This window comes from Leuciscus leuciscus (genome assembly GCF_965113295.1).
Source record: "Leuciscus leuciscus genome assembly, chromosome: 7".
In the NCBI taxonomy this organism is placed as follows: domain Eukaryota; kingdom Metazoa; phylum Chordata; class Actinopteri; order Cypriniformes; family Leuciscidae; genus Leuciscus; species Leuciscus leuciscus.
This window is the reverse complement of record NC_138731.1, coordinates 30,986,870-31,007,916: the sequence shown is the minus strand read 5'-3', so window position 1 is coordinate 31,007,916 and position 21,047 is coordinate 30,986,870. Positions and strand designations below refer to the sequence as shown.

Sequence of the window (21,047 nt, the reverse complement as noted above, 5' to 3'; positions counted from 1 at the left end):
TTCAGAAGACGGTGGAGAAATAAACGGTCAAGGAGTCATCAATATTTATCCTGTTTCCAGGCCTTGTCTTGCCCTCCCACCTCCTCCTGGCACCAGGCTAAAACAATCCCAATAAAAGCTGTTTCTCAGCATGGGATCGGTGTTGTTTTCCAGTTAAAAGACACAAAGTGCCAGTGCTAAAATATGTGGCCAAATTAACTGTGGGGCATTGATGATAGTAAGGGAGGAAAAGTGAAACTACTTTCTGTTGCCTCCTTAACTCCCTCCTTTCCTCCCATTCCTCTCTGGGCTGACAGACACATCTGATCCGCTCGTAACAGGATCAGCTGGTGGCTGGTGACCCTGGCAACAGTATCCCAGAAGTTGCATGTTCTCCGCTCCTCCATCGTTCCCCTTGCCGCTGCCTCATTAGAGTGGATTTTACGCCCTAATCTGCACATGAGGGTGAAGTCATAGCAGTTACGTGCACTGGCCTACCTGTAATCCATGTGGAAAAGGGTTGCTCACTCTCTCTCTTTCGCAAATCTGCACACACACAATGGCTGACAAACCGCAAACTCTAAGCTCTAATTCTTCTTCCAACAAAGACTACAGATGGCTCAGCTGTCAAGCATCAGAGGTTTTTTTGGGGACCAAAGACTCATGACTACCTGCCTTCAGCACGAGGAACGTCTATATCCAATTCATCACACCTAAGCAAAATAATAACGGCGACCTATTGCTGAAAGTTACCCAGTCCTGAAAGAACTTCTACAGATGTGTGCGATAATAATTGGCAAAACCTAAAGTTTCAACCCACACCATTGCAAGAAACCGACTGCTCCGTTCGATTCTCTTCCACAGCAGAATCGACACTGAAAAAGTTCCCATTAATTTTTCTTTAGAAATAATTTAGAAAGGTCCATCAAAAGGAGGGAGCAAGCGATGGGTGTGGGGAGGGCAACGGGGTTAGCTTTTAACTTAGCATTTTTATTGACTCCGGGAAAACAAAATAAGGGATCCTACTAAGAGTGTGCACTCGGCAATAGCCATTCAGGCCTTTGGAGCTCCATTGTAGCACTTTGAAGGGTTTGAAAGGAAACCCCACTGGTGAAAATCCAGTGGAACATCTCCACAACAGAGCACAACTGTTCCCTTCGGCTTGAATGGGAGGGACATAAAAGGGGAGATGGACTTCTGAGGTACAGCCAGAAACAAAGGCAACAAAAGTGCTGATCATGAGGGAAAGACACAACTCGTTGCGGCAGAGAGGCTTGGAGAAAAGGAGCCTTAGACAATGGCACTCACGGCCAAGTGACACACAGAAGAACCGAAAAATCTACACAAGAAGTGCTTCTCTCCCCACTTCACAAAAAACCCACAAGGAACTGCTGGATGGCCGAGGGGCCAGAGTGTCCCAGAGGGGAAGAGGACGAGTGAGAGAATCAACGGCAGACTGACAGCAAAGTCTAGCCAAAGAAGTGAAGTCAGAGAATCTGACAAGAGACGATGCAAAAAAAGAAAAAGAAAAAAAAAGATAAAGGGGAGCTTGTTTTGTTTAGGGAAAGATGGGAATATACAGGAAGAAAGAGACCTAATAAGAGGGAGGAAGTCACCCCTGTCTCTTTAGGCACTTTAAAAGGTGAAGCTCAATCTCTGATGCTTTCCCACAGTGAGAGCTCTGCCACAGCATCACTATTCCTGATGCTCCGCTCTGTTCTTTTCCAGGACTTTTGAAGTGCCTCTTTGTGCATCAAAACAATTAGCTTTTAACCCCCAGGAGAAACATTTATTCCCACCAACTTGCCCATTCAACAAGTGTATGACACTTAAAGAGGTGATCGCCTTCATCTCATCCTGATAAAAAGGCCCTTGTGACTACGGACATAAATAAGTCCCATCTATAATTATTATGCCCTCCACTAACATTTCCCCTATTCCCGACACTTTGTTGGAACAGAAAAGATTATTTTACCAGAACCAGCATGCGTTGTCCATTTTAATGGGTGGCAGGGCTTCATTTACAGTTAAACCGTGTCACCTCCAAGACTGAGCGTATCTGAACACAAGCCGGCAAGGAGGGGGGAGGGGTAGTGATTTGTTTGACATGTTTTTATAAAACCTTTCCAAACGATGGCCGCCTCCCCTTCGCACCAGGTCATTTGCATGCTCCAAAGCACAGCCCCAGTCTGAAAGATTAACGCTGATATGCATACAGAAAGAACACATTTTGAGATATGCATAATGTGGTTTGAACTTTTCTGCACGTGCCTGTCCTTAGAACTTATGATATGCAAATAAAACCACACTATTTGAAACTTAAAGGGGATAGTTCACCTAAAATTTTTAATTGTGGCATAGTTTGTTCACCCTCATGTCATTCTAAACCTTTGACTTTCTTTCTTCTGTAGAAATCAGAAGAGTCCAAGTTTATTTTGAACCCCATTGACTTTCATTGTATGGACAAAAAGAGCAAAAAAAAATCTTTAAAATATCTTTTGTTTTTCACAGAAGAAAGTCATACAAGTTTGCAACGACATTAAATTATGACAGAATAAAACATTTTGGGTGAACCATTCCCTTTCAGATAGATGATAATGCTTTCAAACTATAAAGTCAACTGATAATCTGAGGAAAGAATTATATATTTTTAAAAAAAGCAAAGTTACAAATATATATATATATTACTAGAAAAAAAAAAAAAAGTATATATGTAACCCTCTTCATCGGTGTGCTCCCCCAAATGTCTCTGCGTTGTGTTTAAATGAAGGTTGTATGAGGAGGACACAAAGATCGTGGTTGTCACAGCGGTAAAGCTTTATTTATTGGGCTCTTTATCTGCATCAGCCACTAAGCAGCACACAGCAACATCTTTCCACAAGGAAATAGAACTGTTACCAATATCAAAATAACAATGCATACAAAATTATACAACAAAATAATATAGTTTTAGCTGCAGTTATAGTAACCTTAAATCACGGGGGTTCTCAAACACTGGAAAAATAACTTTCAGCATATGACAATTAAAGGTAAATGTCAGATGCATCCAAAATGCAAAGAATAAACCCCAAAATACTAAGATAAACGTTAAACACTATAAAATATACAGAAAAATATATCCCACCACAAGAAATACAAAACCATCCATCGAAAATAACTGCAAATATATGTTAGTAAACATCTTTAACAGCAATATATTTCTTCAAATAGCATGGATGGCAAAAATAACTTAAGAAATTAAATAGATTTATTAGAGAACAGCAATAACCCTCCTTACCTTTCCACAAGGAAATAGAACTGAATTAAACAACAGCTCCGCCCATGTGAAGAAGGGCCCACTCACACAACACTCATAGAACACAGCTCCCCCTAAGGCTGGGAGAAACATTCTACATCTTCCCTACATCCACCCCTTCTTTAAATGATGCCGTCCCAATCATCACTTAAAAAAAAACAAAATTAAGTCAGTTTAAATCTTAAGATTCTCTTTGAAGTGTCTGTGTGGGGTGTGTGTGTTTATATGTATTGCTAAAGTAGAGCTTCTTCTTTGCTTTAGGCTTTTCCCACACTTTCCTTCCTCTCTCTACCTTCTCCTTATCACTTTCACTTTGGAGGACATGTATCTCCAAGGAGAGTCTATTTGGTGGGCGCCTTTTCCACTCAGGATATCTCCTCGCTGGCCGCTCAGGATTGGAGACTTCCAACAGCGTCTGCTCCCCATGCTTCTCCTTTTCATTCACAGTCTCTTTCAACTGACTTCCATCCTGTTTATGTTCTTCATCCACAACATCTGGCCATTCCACACTTGTGCCAGTGTCTCCACTTTCACTTGTCTCCACTACTTCCTCTTCTTCCTCGGAAACACTTGAGTCCATTCCAGACACTTCCTCCATGTCAGGCTCTTCTCGGGCAAGGTACTTTAAAATCACCGGGAAAAACATACACTGGGACAGAAGATTTCAGTGGATGACTCTTTTCCTGTCACCATCTTCTGGACGAACCACATACAATGGAATTCCTGGCTGTTTCTTCACCACAACGTATGGACGTGGTTCCCACCTATCAGCCAGCTTCTGTTTCCCCTCGACATAACACACTTTCACCATCACTCTGTCACCAGGTTGGAACATGTGACTTTTGGCTTTCTTGTCATAGTGCTTTTTCTGAAGATCCTTCGCATGCCTCAACATTCGGTCTGCCTCATCATAAGCATAGGTCAAGCACACATGCAGAGTCTGGACATATTCACTATACTCACATGGCTCTTTTGCTGTTGACAGGCCAAAAAGGAGATCAACAGGCAGTCATGGATGTCTACCATATATCCAGAAGTATGGAGAGATACCAGTCGAATAGTGTTTAGTGCAGTTGTAAGCATGTGTCAGTGCATCAATATATTCATGCCACCTGTTTTTTGTTTTTTTTTATCAGGATCAAGAGTGCCCAACATATTCATTAGAGTTCTGTTAAATCTCTCTGTGGTCCCATTGCCCTGCGGATGGTAGGGGCTAGTATGAGTCCTTGTAATTCCCGTCAGCTTACACAACTCCTTTACCACTGTACTCTCAAAATTTCAGCCTTGATCTGCATGGAGTTTTGCTGGGAAACCAAATCGACAGAAGAAATTCTTCCAGAGCACCTGGTCTTTTGTGGGGTAAGCCTGGGCTATTCTTGAGAAATGATCGGTGACAACCAGGACATTCTCTATTCCTCCCTTAGACTTCTCCAGGACAAGGAAATCCATGCAGATGAATTCCATAGGGGCATTAGTGTGAATGCTCACCAGTGGAGCCCTATTTCACACTGCTCACTCCAGGACTTTATTTCACACTGCATTCTCGGCGAAAAGAATCATTCCCGAAACAGATTTAAGGTACGTTCAAATCCCAAATGACCGGAGTCGTCATAAAGACTTGTTTTAGCCAAAAGTCCCATTTTCTCTGGCAAGACCAGCTGAGCAATGGACTGTCCCTGAACAACTTTAACTTGCCTGTAAAGAATTCCATCTCTAACCACCAGCCCCCTCCACTCTTTTAAGAGAAGCCGTGCATCTTTCCCTTTTTCCAACCTTTCTCCACGTCTTGGCTTTTTGTTTAGTGTCTTGTAATGTAGGACTGGCCCAATGACAGGGTCCTCCTTTTGACATCCTCTGATCTCCAGCTTTGTCATTGCAGGCAGTGCATCAGTACCTACTCCATCAAATGGATTGGCTAGCTCATCAACCCGGTCCAGAAACTCTCCCTCTTTGCATACAACAATTCTCTTTGTTTGCTCACTAACATCCACTTCCTTCCTCCCTGACTCATCTCCGCAGGACTTGTCTTGCTGTGTGGAGGAAATGCACTGTGGGCAGGACTGAAGAGTTTTTGTGACCTCTTGACTCGACATCCTTGAGAGTGCGTCGGCATTAGAGTTGGACTTCACTTGCCTATACTCAATGTCAAAGTCAAACATGGCAAGCTGTGACACCCAACGCTGACCTGTGGCATCCAACTTCCCTGTACTCATCACATATTTATGTGGGTTGTTGTCAGTCAGCAAAGAAAACTTGTGCCCATAAAGGTGATCGTAAAACTTATCTGTCACAGCCCACTTTAAAGCCAAAAATTACTTTTTCCACACCATCTTGAACTTGCACAAGGACCGCCTTGTGCAAGTTCAACCAGAAGCATCCGTCTGCAGTACAAATGGTAAGCTGAAGTTGGAGTAGCCCAGAATTGGTGCTGTAGTCAGTCTCTCCTTCAGTGCTTAAAACGCTCTCGCACATTCATCTGACCACTCAAACGGTTTCACACGTCCAGAAGTTCCTTTCGCCCCTCTTTTCTTCTTCTTTGGGTTTCCAGAGTTAAGTCTATATAGGGGTGCCGCCAATGTTGCATATCCCTTTATGAACCGTCTGTAGTACCCAGCGAAACCAACGAACTTCCTTCACACTTGACGGCCGCTTCCAGTCTCTGACTCTGCATATCTTCTTAGGATCTGTATGAATTCCCTCCGTGGACAGCACATGGCCCAGGTACTGAACTTCTTTCTTAAGTAGACTACACTTTTGAGACTTCAGCTTCAAACCATGTTTGAGTAGCTGGCTGAACACTACTTCCAACTGCTCAAGATGCTCTTCAAAAGTCCTAGAGAAGATAATTATGTCGTTGAGGTAGATAAGGAGGCTCTCAAAGTTCAGATCACCAAAGCAGCAGATCATCAATCTTTGGAAGGTTGACGGGGCATTCTGCAGACCAAATGGCATCCTGTTGGCCTCATATAACCCTATGGGGGAGGTGCTAAAAGCAGTTTTGAGCTTGTCGTGTTCAGCCACCTCAACTTGCCAGTAACCAGATGTAAGATCGAGAGTTGAGAAAAATCTTGACTGTTCGAATGCCTCCAATGCCGCCTCTATTCTTGGTAGTGAAAAAGCGTCTCTAGTACTGCAGGAATTCAGTTTCCTATAATCCATGCAGATCCTCAGGGAGCCATCTTTTTTAGATACAACAACAACGGGGGATGTATAGGGGCTGTGAATGACTCCCGATTCCTCCATCTCTGATATGGCCTTCCGCACTTCCTGGTACTGAGACGGGGGTATTTTGCAATAAGGGAGGCGGAAAGGTTTTGAATCTACCAGAGGTATCTCATGCGACACTGTGGTGGTATGTCCATAGTCCATGGAGTGTTTGGAGAAGACATCAGCATTTCTCCTCAGCAAATCCTGGAGCAACGCCAACTGCTCCTCACCTTCTACTGCTGCAGCACTAAGATCAACTCCACATGTCATACCATTAACATCCTCAACATTGGTAGTATGCTGTTGACTATGACAAGATGCTGTCACTGAATTCCCACACTGACGCTGACACATGAACTGGTTCTGGCACAGCATTTGGCACTTTTCTTCCTCTTCAACGACATTCTGAACCAGGAAAGCATCTGCAAGCAGGGTCCTTGGGCTGACAATAACATCCCTTTCTGACAGATTCAAGAGCCAGATGGGAACACAACCTTTTTCCACATTAGCAAGCAGCCTAGCAACCATAAGGCCTTCTGGTACCCTTTTGGAGGACTGACTCTCCACTAGAACTGTGTAGTGTGTTCTCTTCGGTCCTCCCATAACTCTGCCAATAACATCCTGCTCCTTACCAGCTGGTATCCTTATTCTGTGACAAGGATACTGTACTTGACCAACTTTACCTGTAACTCCACCAGGTTCACTTTTACTCACAGCAACCACTGCAGAGTGCCGCTCAGGATTGGTCAACTTCACTTTGGCCAGAGATCTTCTGCCATATGATGCTTGGAGGTCATTTCTGGAAACCCTTATTACATTAGTCTCACTGAGCAATGGAACACTGGATCGGTACTCTGTTACAGGGAAAACAAAAGCAGGAACATTTGAGTAGACCCTTCCCATAAACTTGAGGTTGATACAAAGCACACCAACATAAGATACGGGTTGGCCAGCGGCACCTTCAATGGGGATGTCTGATGGCTGCAATTCCTGAGTACATAGGAGAGGATGTTGTCGCCAGAACTCATCAGTAATTGTAGTTACTTGAGAGCCAGAGTCAATAAGAGCCTTACACATTTCTCCATTCACTCCAACCGCCCCTTCATTACAGGGACCTATCAGCAGGGTATCAGCTGGTTTTGACCTGCCGGTTTCATGTTGCTGGGGACTCTGTTGCATGCCTGTGGTTGCTTCACTTAGAAGTCTAGGCTTCATTGGCGCTATCCTGTGAAAAACCTCTTCGTCACTCAATCCTCTCATGAACTGATGAGTCAGTCCCAGTCTGGAAAAGGCTGGCTTCCATACTGTGCATCTTCCACCCGAACGTAAAGCTGCCTCCAGAGCAATGGCGTATGAACACGCTGATTCGCCAGGGCGATGGTATCACTCATAGAAATCAGCTAATGGGTCCAGGGATGTCTGCATATCACTATACTCAGCTCGTAGTTCTTCAAAAGCTCTGCCGGCAGTCTGCTCATTAGGAGGGAGATTCCTGGCTTCACCACTCAAATGTCGCACTACAGGATATTTTGGGGATATTTAATTTAATTTTATCAATCAATAAATTCCTCTTGAAACAAACTTTGTTGTATTATTTTAATTTAATACTGTGAAGCTGCTTTGATGCAATCTGTATTGTGAAAAGCGCTATACAAATAAACTTGACTTGACTTGACTTGACTACAGTAGCTGGGCTGTGACGTGGTCATTGCAGAGGCATGGATGTATGCTTCTTGTTGTGCATACATATGTGAACCATGAGACACTGGCACTGTCATAGGAGCATGCACAGGAGGTGAGGAGGACGACACAACGGCACAGTTCGAATGTAAGGTGCGCTGTCGCTCATTGGAATTTCGGTGTGTTTGAACAGAGTCTGTTTTCTGCAAAATGTTGGTTCCAGACAAGACAGAAGGCGCTGGGGGCTGGAGTGCGTCAGGTGGTTTTGAGTACATGGCATTTGGCACACCATAACAGAAGGATGGAGGAACCTGAGTTGGATGACGAGGCAAGTTGGTTTGGGGTGAAACAGCCACTGCAGCAGGAGAGTGCAGACCATGTGGAGAAGTGCACATATTGGGTGCCTGCATCATACCTGGATAAGTAGAATCTGTTGGGGGCAGGTATGGGTAATTTGGAGAATGTCAAGGTATGTCAGTTGGCATTCCGTTGGCCACGTTTGGTGAAGGCTGAATGGTAGTGACATTGGCATGCATGTTAGTTCGGGACGAAAAAGTCGGCACATTAGATGGGTGTGGGCTAACTGAAGACATGTGCATGGTGGTTGGAAGTCCATAGAATGGGTTATCTGGGGCTTGGGCATGAGCTGAGGGCTGATGTTTTGCTTAACTGGTGCCAGCTCACTGCCGAGGGGGGCACATTCTCTGTATGTGCCGCTAGCTGCCTTGTCTTTGGCCTGACAGACTGTTGGGGTTATCATTTGGCTGGGATACAGTTTCAATACTCACATCGAAGGGCATGCTTATTTCATACTGTTGGATTTTGTCCTGCTTTACTGGTAACCATGGGGTGGCCTGGAAGGGCTGCCTTAGTGGTAATTAGGGACGAGGAGGTGGTCGATGAGGGGTGGTTTCATGGAGCCCCAGCATTTCTCTTCCACTTCTTTAAATTTTCTCATCTGTGCAATACACACTGTGTATGTAGTGTGCAATACACTGTGTGTAGTGTTTGAAAATGTAAAAATATGAAAAGTGTAGTAAAGTTAAAATTAATTCTGTATGTGAATGTGTTGTAGAAGGGTTCACTCACACAATGAAACACTCATAGAACACAGCTCCCCCAAGGCTAGGAGAAACATTTTACATCTTCCCTACATATATATTAGGGATGTCAATTTTCACAAATTCCCATGATCGATCGTCATTTAAATTAATGATCAATTATTTGATTAATGACCTCTGAAAAGTTACCTCTGAGTAACACTAAGTTCACGTACCATAACAGAGAAGCCAGCATCACACGCATCACACACGACCAGCGTCGGCCAATAGTGAGCCTATGTTCTGACGTACAACCCAGAAGCGCTGCTGTTACACTACGTGAACTCACTCAGAGGCCCACACAGAAGAAAATGAATAGTTGAATAAAGTCGTTATTTTTGTTTGTTTTTTGCGCCCCAAAAGAATATTCTCATCGCTTGATAAACTTAAGGTTGAGCCACTGTAGTCACTTGGACTATTTTAACAATGTCTTTACTAACTTTTCTGGGATGGCAGATATCGATTACATAGAAGTCTATAGGAGTGAGCCAGCTCTCAGATTTCATAAAAAATATCTTAATTTGTGTTCTGAAGATGAATGAAAGTCTTACGGGGTTGGAACAACATGAGGGTGAGTAATTACTGACAGAATATGCGTCTGATGCAGTGGCATATGGCCAACAGCATGACAGGGTGTGCAAATGCTGCTCAAAACGCTATGTTCCTCACCAAATGAATGAGAGTTTTTAATCAAAATAAAGGGCTATATAGGAAAATGTTTAGATGTGATTAATCATTTAATTAAATTACTTATTTAATAATCAAATATAGCGACTAATACAACATGTCACCAACACCGCCTTAGATGAGTGCTTGTCAGAATGTGTTATGGACGCGCTCTCCTGGAACAACGCGCTGAAAACGGCAACTAAACGTATGAATTCACAACGATTTAATAAAACGAACACAAAACTGGAGCACTTTGCTAGCGCGTTATTTAACTCCAAGAAACGCGTCCTATAGACCTATGAGATTAATCAGATATACAAAATAAACATATTACAAATTATATCTGCACAAAATGACGTGAATGCAAGAGTGAACTTGAACTTGCCATTCAGAAGGACACGCTCTTCCTGGAGCAACTTGATGAAACATGGCAACTAAACCCAAATAATTCAAAGTTTTATTACAATATTGTTCTCTTTATAATGTTATGTAATATGACAATCCCAACATAGTCTTTATTAGTCGTGCATTGCCGTTTGAGCTGCGCACGCTTAAGCTGATCACCTCTTTACTACAGCGTTTATTCTTAACCAAATGCATCCTATTTGAGATACATTTGATATAGATAGGCCTACACAAAATAAACACAATATTACAACTTACATTTGCACAAAACAAAAGGCTGCGAATGCACACGCAAACTTATAGCCATGATGAAGGTGTAAAATGGTCCAGAACATAACTCTGTTTCTGTTACATGTTTCGCGGTTGAGCAGCACGCACGCGCATGAACCTGCTTAATCGACGATCGATACGTTTTATCGATTAAATGTATTATCAACAATTAATCGATCGTCGATTAATCGTTAACATCCCGAATATATATATATTCTTAAAGGTTAAACAATATTTTATCGTTTATTAATTAACGATTAATCGACTATAGAGCAAGCATTAGTAACTTAAATTAATTGTACTGTCATTTATTGAGGAACATAGCGTCTTACAGCAAAAAACACAGAGTGGGAAAGCCAAAATAAAATCTACCGTTTCCTCCTGCTGATGCTGACAGACACCATCCCAGCTTGCACATTCCCAGGCAAAAGGTCCTGGCGATTAAGGCATGCACTGCCCCATGCAATCAAGAGGAGCCCACTTTTAACCCACGACTCTGTCTTTCCCTTTCACTTTAGCTGATTAATAGATCAACGCTATAATTGATTAGTGGCAAGGTGTGAATTTAACCAGAGTTCAGCAGCAATAATGGTCTCCCCACAATAGCAGCCGACGTAAAATGTAAAATGATAGCCTGCAGCCTGATGGCCATCAAAGGAGCGCAGCCCACATAAAGAGGCCGGCTATTCTCTGGAGCGCTGAATTTCTTTGGGCTTTTTTCTCTTTGTAATGCTGTCAGTTTAACTGACAGGAACCATTATGGACGGTGCTTGTCAGCTCACCTTCATAAAACAAGCTGTAAAACAGCAAATAACAGGCTTATATGGCTTCATTATCTGAGGCACTCTAAATCACAGTGGAGGCGCTGGGTTCTCGTGCGTGTACCATCCCTTCAGTTCAACCCTCATCTGAGAGGGCAGACAGGGCGTTTTCAGAGAGTAAAAAAGAGGGAGAGAGAGAAGTTGAGTGGCCCAGTCTCTTCTTCTCTAAGCGTTAATAAACTTCATCCTTTTCATCAGCCACAACAGCAAGAGAAGCCCCTCACCATGTTTAACAATCATTATCCAACACGTTATTAATTAGACCACATCCACTCTCCTATAGTTCCAAACCGAGGTGATCAGGGGCACCCAATGTTAAGATAAAATGTCCTCACAGTGGGAAACAACTGAAGTGGAGAGGAAAAGAACGAGGAAGGAGAGATCGAGGGACAAAGAGAGAGAGAGAGAGAGAGAGAGAAAAAGAAAAAACTGTTAATAAAAGTACTGCTCCTGTGAAAATATTTAAGAGGTAACGCGACAGAAAGGGGTGGTTGAGGCACAGATGGAGACTGCATCTGGGAATAGAAACCTTTTGCCACTGCAACACGCTTGACGAGCAATTGGTTTTATTTATTTCATGCAAATAGATCCGGGCCTTTCACTAACCTGACAGCGGGGGCTGTGAGGTGTCGGCCTGTTTGAGGCACTGAGCGTTTCTGACTGCTTGCTGAGGTGCTGCGGGGAAAGATTGTTGCGATAGGTGGAGGCAGGGCTGTCGCGATATCAGATTTTCACTACATTATTATTGGATTAATGTATTACCGTGATATCTATAGAAATTATGAGAAAAAAATGCTATCAGTCAAATTTGTGTTTTTGCTTTTATTTTGGCAAATTAATCACACTCAAAATAGGAATATGGAGGTGGAGAGACTAACAAAAACTGCAAAAAAAAATAATAAAAAATAACACTGCTGATCAGCACCTCATGTAGACGGAGGTGTCTAACACCCCATTTTTCTTTTGTTGTTTAACTTCTTTCTTTTACAGAATCCCCCAAAAAATGAACACACTGGTAAGATAACAGCGTTTCTCAGCCGGAGGTTCCTGAAAATCTCTTGTGAAATTTAGCCAGCATAAATATGTTTTTTATAAATCACGTAGGTCTGGTTCTTAGCAGGTTTTTTTTAGTAGTACAGCTTTGATTTATTAATTAATTAATTGAATCATTCCTTTTTAGATTAATTCATTCTTTCAACCCTAATAAAGAACATATTAAAACAAAGACTGTGAAAACCAAATGATTAGTATCAGAAATAAAACTATAAATCATGATGAATGCAAATAAAGTAAGAAAATAATTGAAGGGGCTGAGCAGAATACAAGTAATTCTATATTTCACTGAAAGTCTGCCTTTGGCTGAGACGAACAAATGTAATTGTTTGTCAAACAGTGTGATTTGAGCGGTGCAGGTTGGGATTGTTCTAGATGCAGCAGTGAGTAGAGGACAGAGAAAGAGAGAGGAGGAACAAGAGATCAGTGTGACTGTCTCTTTAAGCACAGACAGGTTGGGAGGGCTGACTGATTAGCGCTTGTTTTAAACAGCAGTGCTAAGATTGACGAGTTGCCGCCAATAGCTCTGCGTCCCTGACACTCTCTCACACCCACACACTCAAATGCACTACAAAAGACATTAGATGTCATAAATGACTTAAATGACAAATTACTATGAAAAGGGACATTTTTATACTTTCTTTAGAAAATGTGAGCGCAAGGCTCACTGCTATGATGCAAGGGCATCGCCGAGTGGTTGCTAGAGTGGGTTACTAGAGTGCTAAGGTGATAAAGGTTGCTAGATAATAATTTCCTGGACCAAATAAATAATCCCACCTTGTCAGTCTCTATGATATTCCGGGCTAAAGATATAACTCGGACTCCTCCTTCAATGGAAGTCAATGGAAATATATTTGCAAATGAGGCACCAACATTCTGGCAACAAAAAATATTCAGCCAAAATAGAAAGATAGGGCCAAAATCATTGACATTCACAGATGACGCGTTTTGACTGTGTCAGTGTCTATTTCATGTACACAATGTGAATAAGCAACATCAGGTAAATATGTCAGACACTTCACCATGACTAAAAATTTTGCTAGAGTATAGCAATATGTAAAATTTGTTCAGCTGAAATATTGAGAACAAAACACTCTGAATATAATAAAGAGTTCAATTACCCAAATTTGATTAATACAAAGGTTTTAGTTTTCGGATAAATAAATAACCTTTATTTGAGTAAAAACATAAAAATAAAAAAAATACATAGCAAATTGTCCATTTTATTGTTTACTAGGCAAAAATTGTGAGTCCAACAACTTAAAGTGATAGCTCACCTCATCTCAAAAAGCCACATTGCTTAAAGTATCATTCATGTCTGTAGCACAAAATGTTGCAAGACGAGTTACAATCCAAAGTTTAATACTTAATTATGCATTCACAAATCCATTTACTACTCCTGCGTTAAGAATATGCAGGTGTGCACATTCAAGCATGCAACCCACACACTCTTGCACGCACCCACACAAGTGTGTAAATAAATCTAACCTATATGCCATGCCAAAGGAAGCAGACACACACACACACTCACTCACTCAGCCCCAGAGAGGCGTTGCTTTGTCATACCTCTACTCTCGACAGGCCCTGCCGTCTCCATGCCATGCTCAACTCTTCTGGCTACACTCCAAAGCACCTCAAAAGCACGCCTCGCTCTGTCCCTCCGCCATATGGACAGATCTGAGCCCTTTGTAGTCATCTCTCTATGGAGGGCCTACCTGACTAAAGCCCAGCGGACTGCGACCTGCAGGGATGAGCACGCCGGCGCCAGAGATTGGCTCTTAAACATGGCGTAACACTTGCCATCTGACTGCCGTAACAATCTGCACCCTAACACACACACACACACACACACACACACACACACACACACACACAAACACACACACACAAAAACACACATTTTTCAAACCATCTTTTTCTAGAGTTCAAATGCAATGCATTTTGAAACAATAACAAATATATGTGTTAAACAAAGAAGCTATGAAAACCCTGACTGGTGACAAAAACTTTAAATAAATAAATAAATATTTTCTTTCAGCAGTGGAATGCACATGAATATATTCTGAAGAATGCGCAAGCTGCTATTTTTTCATAGAACAAAATCATATAGAGACCCCAGTCTGTTAAGCACTGCAAATGTAGCCCCTGAAACTCACACACAATATTCCATACACCCCTTTGCTTTCAAAACTACCTTATTTCTTTGTGGCATAGATTTAACAAGGTGCTTTCCTCTTGCAGATTTGTTGGCTGCACATCCATGATGCGAATCTCCTGTTCCAGCTCAACCCAAAAGTGCTCTATTGGATTGAGATCTGGTGAGTTTGATATGATCTGAACTTTGTGACATGGTGCGTTATAGTGCTGGAAGTAGCTATCAGAAGATGGGTACACTGTGGTCATAAAGGGATGGACATGGTCAGCAACAATAGTGGTGTTTAAAAGATGCTCAGTTGGTACTAAGGGCCCCAAAGTGTGCCAATAAATACCCTCCACACCATAACACCACCAGCACCAGCCTGAACCGTTGATACAAGGCCGTTGATATGCTTTCATGTTGGTTACGGCAAATTCAAACCCTTCCATCTGAATGTCGTAGTAAAATGGAGACTCAGACCATGCAACATTTTTCCAATCTTCTATTGTCCAATTTTGGTGAGCCTGTGTGAATTTTAGTCTCAGTTCCATTCTTAGTTGATAGGAGTAGCACACAGTGAGGTCTTCTGCTGCTGAAGCCCATCTGCTTCAAGGTTTGACATGTGGTGCATTCAGAGATTTATAACAAGCTCATACCTCAGTTATAACAAGTGATTATTTGAGTTATTGTTGCCTTTCTATCAGCTCAATCCAGTCTGGCCAGTCTTCTGACCTCTGGCCTCAGCAAGATATTTTTGCCCACAGAACTGCCGCTCATTGGATATTTTCTCTTTTTTGGACCATTATCTGTAATGTCCCATGCCACTTTTCCAGAATATCTGCATTGGTTTTTATGGCAATGAAATTGCATTGGTAGGTATTCACCAAAAACAACAACTTCAACATGGAGTGGTTGGCAAAATAGAAGATTTTTTACAACATGACAATGTGAAGCCCTGCATTGGCCTCCTGCGTATTATGAGGCAGCAGCAGAAACATTGGAGGCTGGTATGCATGGCTTTATTCTGTGCTGTCATTTCTGCCTGTTTCAAAACATGCCTCCGTTATAATTTCATTTTCTACTCGTCCGGGACAATGCAAAAACACAACCTTGTTTCTTCAGAGATTTTCAGCATGTTTCCTATAACAATGTCTGATGTTTACATAAACCAAACCAAACCAAACTAAACCAAACAAAATCTGATTAGAGCAGTCAGACTGAAACGGATTTCCAGAAATGCAATTTGAATAGGATTTCAAATCACATATGAACGTAGCTCAAAACAGATTTGTAAAAATCGCATTTCATGTGATTTTTTGCCGTTCACACTTGCTGAATCTGATCAGATTTCAATTGTATATGCGCAAATAACGGATTTGGACTGACAGTCTGAACAAGGCTTTTATTCACCTTTCTTACCCATTTTGATTCTCAGTTTGAACTTCAGTAGATAGTCTTGACCATGTGTACAAGCCTAAATGCATTGAGTTGCTGCCATGTGATTGGCTGATTAGATATTTGTGTTAATGAGCAGTTGTACAGGTTTTCCTAATGTGGCCGGTTTTGAGAGTATATGCATATATAAACTTGCCATAATGGTTGCAAGACATGTGATAATCAATGCTGTTTGGTCACTGATGTTAAACCTTGATGTGACAAGTTTAGAACTTCAATGTGCGCAAAAAGTGATTTGAGAGCCATGATTTATTTATTTTTTAATATACAAAAAAGGGATGTAAAATGTACTCTATTCCTCACACAAACTTACCATATGGCTTATTGGAATATAGCACACAAGTTGTATGTACTACTTCAATGGTGCTGTTTTGTCCTTTTTGACTACCCCTGAGTGAGTTCACTGAAAGGACAAGAGCAGCATGACGATTTTTTGGTATTTTCTATATTTTTTCCAAAACAGAAAGACATACAAGTTTGGAACACCATGAAGATGGGTATATGATGACAGCATTTTTATTTTTGAGTGACTATTCCTTTAAGTGTTACATTAAGACATCAGGAGGATGCTTACGCAATGACTGTGGGGTACAGCCCATGTGTGTGGATAATTGTGTGTGTGGATGTGTGTGTGTGTGTGTAGGGGAAAGACGGATGGCCTAGCTGCACCACAGGTGGCTGAGGCCCAGCGCAGGGAGGATACGGGTCAGAGAGACTCTGTCTCCAGCTTTGTGGATGAAGGCAGCCCATGTGGCTCTTTGAACAGAACAACTGAACACAGAACAAATAGTAAGAACGCATAGACACAGACAGACACAGGTAAGATCTTCCCATACCACCCAGCCTGGAGCTTATGTATATGATGGACATTGGGGTTTTGTACCCACCAGACCAAACAAATGGCACTGGACTGAGCTTGAATTTGGTTAATTTCTGCTCCGAGCTGCATGTTAATGTTAGAGAGCAGGTCTGGAAATATATTCTGCTCTATATTTTGCATATAACGAATTAATTGCTAATATCACCCAGACAGCAACATAGTGTTGGCCCAGATCCGGACTGGAATCCACACGTACCAGATGTGGGCCGACACTATGTTGCTGTCTGGGTATTGAATTCTTAACTCACTAAATGATGGGAGAAGTCCAGCAAATGAAGATTGCATTGTGTATCATGCTTCCAAGTGAGAAAAGTTCCTTGTTTCATAATCATTGTTAATAAATGGAAAACTAATTAGGATATATGCAAATTTCATTATGCAAATTTTAATGTTAACAGTGCCTTTTAAATTAAGTTGAACTATAATTAGGGGTGAGCGGGGCACAAACTAACGTGGGGCTAGTTGTAACACACATGGGTCAAAACTTTCCACACATAGCAGCATGACAAAACTTAGTGTATTTACTAGTTGCCATATCAACACTATATAGAGAAAAAATTGCGCCAACATTTTCAAATATTAGGAAGATATCACTGAACATTTATTTAACCATAGCAAAAGTAAAATTTTTCATCAGTTTTTGGTTTATTTAAAATGAGACAAATCTGATATTATTTTAATATACTTAACAGTTGAGATAGTTCTTTAATGCTGATCTAACCAGCAGAAGACACTAGCCAGGTATAAATCCTAGTTGCGCAGTTAGGGCATGTTGTAACGCAGTTACAATGTGCCCCTATTAGAACTATGCTATTCTATTCTATAATTTTATGAATTCTGTTGAGAAACCATGAGAAAAGGGTGAATAAAGACAGAGTCAATGTTTAGAAACTATTCATTATTATTATGTTTTGAACTATGCTCTATAGCTGTGTTTTGCAGTGTCTTTGTTGTCAAACTCAAACTCAATTTAAAAAAAATTTTTTTTTAAATGCCCCACTTATGGGGCATGTTGTCACATTTCACTTCCATTCTTTTGGGGTATATCAAGAAAAAAAGTACACACTGTATTAATAAAACAAAACCACATAATTGTACTAGACAACCCCAAGTGAATTTACACAAACTGAGAAAGTCAAAAAGTGTTATACTAGCCTATACTAGCCATGTCTAGTATAGGACTGTTTTCTCTATTGCAGTTCTATCTAATCCCAAACACTCCCTCCAAAGCTGCCGATCACAAAGCCTGATTAGTTTACCTCGCCCTCAAGTGGTAGGATCTGGTACTGCATGTTTGTGTTGCATCACATGGGTGTGCTTTTGAAAACCTGGGAAATCATGACTGATTTTGATCAGAATGGTCTGCAAAGAGTGACTTACAAATGAAAAACAAACACACAATTACATATGCATTTATAGATAGGAACAGTTCAACTGTTTTGAATCACATTTCCCGGTTCAAATTGCACAAATCACAAATTGCTCAGATAAACTCACGCATGCTTAGGTTGGTGGTTAGACACTGAACAAATGAGAGGTGTCTCTTTCATAGGTGTCCCCCTCTCCTTTAAAACACTCCAAACCCAGAAAAGACACAGAAACGGGCACTGCCATTACTTAACAAAGAGACTGTGACACTCGCGCTGACCCTGGGTCAGTGAAACCTGACATGAACCGTGTGCATTTACAGCACTATTAGACATTTAAGCAGGATTCAGCCTCTCTCAGGCATGAATGTTTCCACCAGACCTGCACTAATAGCATCTAAACAGCTAATATCAACAGAACGGCCATTCAAATGCCGCACGCATGACTGACGTTTAGCTAGAGCTCTGTATCAAGCAAGATACTAGGGCAATGTGTAAGCGCTACCAGTAACATGCATCGTAAAATGAATGAATGAAAATGGTGGAATAACATTTGATATTAATTTATAGTTCATAATAAAATGCTGTTCTTAGGACGTTAATAGAATATCTCTTTAAGTACAAAAGTAATAATCTGTTTTTGAGGCTGTTGTGGTCTGCGTGTGTGTGTGTGTGACCCAGAAGCCTATGTGACTGAACACCCCCCAACCCGCACCCTCCCTTCGGCCCAGTCCAGATCCTTTAATTAATACTGGCTTAGACCCGATTGCTTCTGACACTACAGGGAGTTTCCTGAAGCCCAGCCTACTTCTGCTCCACAACACAGTGACCAAATCCACCGAGGCCGCCCACCTCCACTCAGACACAAGACCTTGTGAAGACAATAATTAAAATTAACCATATTCTAGTCACTCAAATAGAAGCCTTTGGTCCTTACGATCAATTTCAAGCAGGCAAAATAACGAAGTTCTGGCGTCAGGCTCTTAAAAATGATCGGTTAACAAGTATTACCGAACAATCAAACATCAAACCACATCAAATTATTGGGCCTGAATTGTGGTCTATGGTGATAACGCACAGCTGAAAACCTAAACATTTTCACTCAGGTTAACCACTAGCACGTGGGGAAGCAAATCCAGATAACCAACACTGCCAAATTTTCACCCAGCACAGCGTATGAGGAAAAGTGGAGCATGTACGTTCCAGTGCCACGATATTTGGCCCATCGTGGGGTCATGAATCCAGCAGCGCCCTGTGTGGAATCGCTCCAACTCAGAACTGCTATGATCCACACAGACTTGCGGTCTGCATGGCATGTTAAACATTACATCAGACGGCTCCAGAAACATTTATTATGAATATTGATGAAAAAAATATTTAAACTAAGGGCTTATTTAAATGCATTTACGATATGAAATTCCAGCTCTAAATGCTAAACAGACATGCTGCTGTGTGTTTCTCGGAAGTAAATACCAGGTTTCGTTTAATTAGCGTGACAGTGGAAACATGACTGAAGGCTACGGCTATAATCCAACATTCCAAACCACTGAATACAGTATTAACATACAGAATCTAATGGAATCTGGAATACAAATGCTGAGCGGAGGGCAGCGGGGAATAAAAAGAGCGAACGTGGAAAGGCAGAGTGGAGGTGGGAGGGTGGAAAGGGCAGCGTGTTTGTTTTCTTGCCTCTGGCTAATGAATTTACTAAACTGCCAGGTGGATGCAAATGGCAGAGCAGGCGCCTCGACTCTGCAGACGGCAAACTTCACAGCATCTGTAGAAACGCTGCAGTAAATCCAGAAGGCCTACATCAGTGTGTAAGCAGAGGGGGCAGGGGGGATAAACAACCCTTCATCCTAAGGAGAAAGGCATACAGTCAAACAACTCTTTTAAATAGACAGTCAACAGATTAGCACTAGCACCAAACAGCTAAGTAGAGTGCAACGGGTTGAGTTTTTCACTAAATGACGGTCCATCTTTTCATTTAAAGATACCAACTGTATTCACACAGAAAAACCCAACCTAAATATTACAATATGCATGTAGTGATGGTTAGCTAATACTTCATGAAGCTTATTTAAAGTAAGCCACAGTTGAGCAAAGACAAATGCTTTTTTCACAATAAGCATTTTAGAGTGACCCACAATGGTGAGGGAGTCCTGGAGTATGACGCGTGAGAGCAACCCCAGTATTGCAGAACAGCGTTGCACAAGCCATGATATAACATTAAGAAAAGCAACAGAGAGCAATATGTCTTTCTCGTGTCTAATGTTTGTTCGGTATATCGGCTTCAGAGGGAATAACATTATAATCTCCTTTGCAGTAGAGAAAGCTGCCTACATACACAGGGGAAAAGAGTAACCGCAAAGACTTTGAGTTAAAGGTAAATGCAGCTTTCGTGTCTTAATCAGCTTTCCCTCATATACTGGCCCTGATAATCATAACATACACAGCTTGCAAATCTGTTTTTGTGAATTCTGTCTCTCTCTAGGTCCGTCTTACTTTTTTCTCAATCGGCTGTACGTCACAATGCGGAAGAAAAGATCTGTCGCTCTTTCCATTTCATCCCGAATTTAAGTCCCTGTGCACATTTTACATTGTCGTCTTTTTTAAAATGTGTAATAAATACTTCTATTTCACCTTGTTTTTGATTCAGTTGAGTTAAATTATGTTTTTTTTATTTGTGTAAATGTTTTATTATAATAAATGTGATGCTTTATGATCTT

At 41.5% G+C, this 21,047-nt stretch overlaps 1 protein-coding gene across 2 annotated transcripts in view; it reads right to left on the bottom strand.

Moving 5' to 3' along the window:
• Positions 1 to 21,047, bottom strand: part of clybl (citrate lyase beta like) — a 70,162-nt gene that overhangs the window by 32,690 nt on the left and 16,425 nt on the right. Inside the window, exon 2 of one of the 2 annotated variants that reach the window (XM_082175146.1) lies at positions 14,195 to 14,306. The exons of the other annotated variant lie outside the window; for it this stretch is intronic. Coding sequence (XP_082031272.1) covers positions 14,195 to 14,265 — 71 coding nt within the window. The 5' untranslated portion in view covers positions 14,266 to 14,306. The remainder of the gene's footprint in view (positions 1 to 14,194; positions 14,307 to 21,047) is intronic. 2 annotated transcript variants of the gene reach the window in all.